General features: G+C 39.8%; 1 protein-coding gene across 1 annotated transcript; it reads right to left on the bottom strand.

Moving 5' to 3' along the window:
* Window positions 1–3028: 3028 nt before the first annotated feature.
* On the bottom strand, window positions 3029–3961 carry LOC129624491 (olfactory receptor 7A17-like). Its single transcript, XM_055542501.1, has one exon. The coding sequence runs from the start codon at window positions 3959–3961 to the stop codon at window positions 3029–3031; it is 933 nt and encodes a 310-aa protein (XP_055398476.1).
* Between the last annotated feature and the right edge of the window lie 444 nt (window positions 3962–4405).

Genomic DNA, 4405 nt, shown 5'->3' on the forward strand with positions numbered 1-4405 from the left:
CATCAACATGAATCTGCCATGTATACACGTGTTCCCAATCCTGAACTGCCATCATTTGTTCTTATATTTCAGGATAGCTTTCGTGGTTACCCTGTCATTTCAGTTCATTTCAGATAACTGTAATTGAAATCTCTCACTGCGGTTCATTTCTCAGTAACCAGAAGAGGTTGAAAGGACGGGTATGTCTATGTAGGAAGAAAGACTGGTAACTCTGATTCACATGACTGGACAGCAATTCAAGATGTCTGTTGAGTCACTCTTTGATCATAAAATGTGAATAGAATCATGCGTATAACAGAGTTATGGAGGATGATAGTGATCATTCACCATCCTTCTTGGGTTATGACAAAATGCAGTGGAGATACAGTTTCATTAAATCAATGACATGAATCATATTACAGGTAGCCCTGAAAGTTTTCAAGCAGAAACAGGAAGATAATTGAATAAAAAAAGAAAAAAATGTTAATCAATCTTTCACTAATATGTATAAACCTCCCCTTAACACATGGACACCAATCCTCCATTCTCCAATGAGTAGATATACAGCATGGAAAATGAGTATTTTTCAAAGTAATACAATGTATGAATCACAATTTTGTTTCATTGTGTTGAAGGTCCTTTGGACTGCAAGGAGATCAAACCTAAATCCTAAAACAAGTCAGTCCTGAATATTCATTGGAAGGACTGATGCTGAAGCTGCAACTCCAATACTTTGGCCATCTGATGCGAAGAGCTGACGCATTGAAAAAGACCCTGATGCTGGGAAAGATTGAAGGCAGGAGGAGAAGGGGACGACAGAGAATAAGATGGTTGGATGGACATGAGTTTGAGCAAGCTCTGAGAGTTGGTGATGGACAGGGAAGCCTGGCATGCTGCAGTCCATGGGGTTGCAAAGAGTTGGACACAACTGAGCAAATGAACTGAAATATTGATATTCATCTGTGATTCTAAAGCCATATTAGGTCAATCTGTTGATTAAAATGTGTCTTTCAGTGGGGACTCCTTTTGCAGACATGTATCTGATAATGTTGACAGTGGCTATTGTGGGCAATATGGATGCCAAGAACAGGATCCAAATGAGAAGAATAAAAATCAATGACTTGTCACAAATCACAATAGTATGTTACAGTCTCAATGGCGAGAAAAGGCAGATAAGATAGTGATGTACATGAGAATATTGGATATAAAGGTGAAAATAGTGTCTCAGGTTTTCCTCTGTTATAAAATTATATAAATTGTCTTCATGATCAAACATATGTTTTTTGGTAGGAAGAGTACAACTCATGACACTTCTTTTAGAGAAACAGAAGAAAAATATCTGGTAAGACAAATGTCATTTGTGGGGCTTCCCAGGTTGCACTAGGGGTAAAGAATGTGCCTGCCAATGCAGGTGAAAGAGACACAAGTTTGATCCCTGGAGGAGGAAATGGCAACCCACACCAGTATCCTTGCCAGAAAAATTCCATGGACAGAGGAGCCTGGTGGACTACAGTCCATAGGGTTGCATAGAGCCAGACGTGACTGAGCGACTAAGCAGGTATGTCATTTGTGAAAAGTTATTCTACAAAAAAAAAAAAAAATCTATGTTGTCTCATTTAGTCAGTGGGAATTTCCCAACATTGATGAAGTAAATTTGTGAAAGTGGGAATAAAACAAAGAGAAAGCAGATGGATGTCAGAAAAGGAAGCTTAATAAAGTGATTTACACAAATTGAATAGAAAAGTTAGTCAAATAAATGCAAATTCCATGAATGTATTTATTTAAAAAGAGCAAGTTCTGGGACCTAATTAACCTTAAAATCTTCTGCACATCAAAGGAAACTATTAGCAAGGTGAAAAGACAGGCTTCAGAATGGGAGAAGATAATAGCAAATGAAGCAACTGACAAACAACTAATCTCGAGAATATACAAGCAACTCCTACAGCTCAACTCCAGAAAAATAAATGACCCAATCAAAAAATGGGCCAAAGAACTAAATAGACATTTCTCCAAAGAAGACATACAGATGGCTAACAAACACATGAAAAGATGCTCAACATCACTCATTATCAGAGAAATGCAAATCAAAACCACTATGAGGTACCATTTCACACCAGTCAGAATGGCTGCGATCCAAAAGTCTACAAGTAATAAATGCTGGAGAGGGTGTGGAGAAAAGGGAACCCTCTTACACTGTTGGTGGGAATGCAAACTAGTACAGCCACTATGGAGAACAGTGTGGAGATTCCTTAAAAAACTGGAAATAGACCTGCCTTATGATCCAGCAATCCCACTGCTGGGCATACACACTGACAAAACCAGAAGGGAAAGAGACACGTGTGCCCCACTGTTCATCGCAGCACTGTTCATAATAGCCAGGACATGGAAGCAACCTAGATGTCCATCAGCAGATGAATGGATAAGAAAGCAGTGGTACATATACACAATGGAGTATTATTCAGCCATTAAAAAGAATACATTTGAATCAGTTCTAATGAGGTGGATGAAACTGGAGCCTATTATACAGAGTGAAGTAAGCCAGAAAGAAAAACACCAAAACAGTATACTAATGCATATATATGGAATTTAGAAAGATGGTAACAATAACCCTGTGTACGAGACAGCAAAAGAGACACTGATGTATAGAACAGTCTTATGGACTCTGTGAGAGAGGGAGAGGGTGGGAAGATTTGGGAGAATGGCATTGAAACATGTAAAATATCATGTATGAAACGAGTTGCCAGTCCAGGTTCGATGCACGATACTGGGTGCTTGGGGCTGGTGCACTGGGACGACCTAGAGGGATGGTATGGGGAGGGAGGAGGGAGGAGGGTTCAGGATGGGGAACACATGTATAACTGTGGTGGATTCATTTTGATATTTGGCAAAACTAATACAATTATGTCAAGTTTAAAAATAAAATAAAATTAAAAAAAATAAAAAGAGCAAGTTCTAATATCATTGTCTGATCAAATAGTCACAATTTCTGACTCTGAGGCTTTGACCTCTGCAATCTCAAGTGCTTTTTCAGTTTTAAGACAACTAGCTCTTATACAGTTCCTCTCACAAAGAATACTTTCAGAGCCCTCTTCATGTCTTTATTCCTCAGGCTGTAGATGAAGGGGTTCAGCATGGGTGTGATGACTGTGTACATCACCGAGGCTGTTGCACTTGAGTGTGCATTGTGGGTAGCTGCAGAGCTAAGGTACACTCCAAGCATCGTACAATAAAATAAGGAGACAACGGTGAGGTGAGATGCACAGGTCGAAAATGCTTTATATTTCCCCTGAGCTGATGAGATTCTGCGTATAGAGGAGACTATTTTAGAATAAGAGTAAAGGATACCAACAAAGGGACCACCACCCAGCAGGACAGCTGCAAAATACATCACTATGTTATTAAGAAAGGTGTCAGAACAGGCAAGTTGGACCATATGATTGAGTTCACAGAAAAAGTGGGGAATTTCAATGTTTGTGCAGAAGGACAGCTGCAGCATCATTAAGCTTTGTAATGAGGAATTAAGAATATTTATGATCCAGGACATCAACACCAGCCGTCCACAAAGTCTTGGGTTCATGATGACTGTGTAGTGCAGGGGGTGGCAGATGGCCACAAAGCGGTCATAGGCCATCACAGTCAGGAGGAAAATGTCCAACACTGCAAAGAGGATGAGAAAATAAATCTGGGTGATGCAGCCTTCATAGGTGATCACTTTACTCTGTGTTTGGATGTTCCACAGCATCTTTGGGATGGTGGTGGAAGTGAAGCAGATGTCTACAAAGGACAGGTTGGAGAGGAAGAAGTACATGGGGGTGTGCAGGTGGGAGTCTGAAGTGATGGCCAAGATGATGAGCAGGTTTCCAAACACAGTGATCAGGTACATAGAGAGGAAAAACCCAAATATGATGGGCTGTAGTTCTGGATCCTCTGAAAATCCCAGAAGAAGAAATTCTGAAATTCGTGTATCATTACCTCGTTCCATATGATGGAAGTGGCTTCACAGAAAGAGGAAAGAGACATGACTAATTTTCATAACTACATGGTTTACTCCCACATTTTAAATGCTGGCATTTACATATTTCCATCATGTAATTCAATAAAATATATTTTGTGTATGAATATGGTCTCCTTTAGATTCCCTCATGCCACCATTGATACGGAATTTTTGACCTTGTCAACTCTTTCCCTGAGGGATTATGCATCCTATAATTTTCATTAGAAATTTTTTCATGCATTTCAGTAGTAAAATTGAGAGCTGACCATGTTACCAATGTCTAGGCAACAAGTATAGTTTGCTGAAGAACAAAATAGGACCCTACTATTAAATGATGGGAGTACTTCCCATGTGGTGCAGTGGTAAAGAATCCACCTGCCCATGCAGGAGATGCAAGAGACTAGGGTTTGATCCCTGGGTCAGGAAGATCCC

Source organism: Bubalus kerabau, chromosome 1 (genome assembly GCF_029407905.1).
Source record: "Bubalus kerabau isolate K-KA32 ecotype Philippines breed swamp buffalo chromosome 1, PCC_UOA_SB_1v2, whole genome shotgun sequence".
NCBI lineage: Eukaryota > Metazoa > Chordata > Mammalia > Artiodactyla > Bovidae > Bubalus > Bubalus kerabau.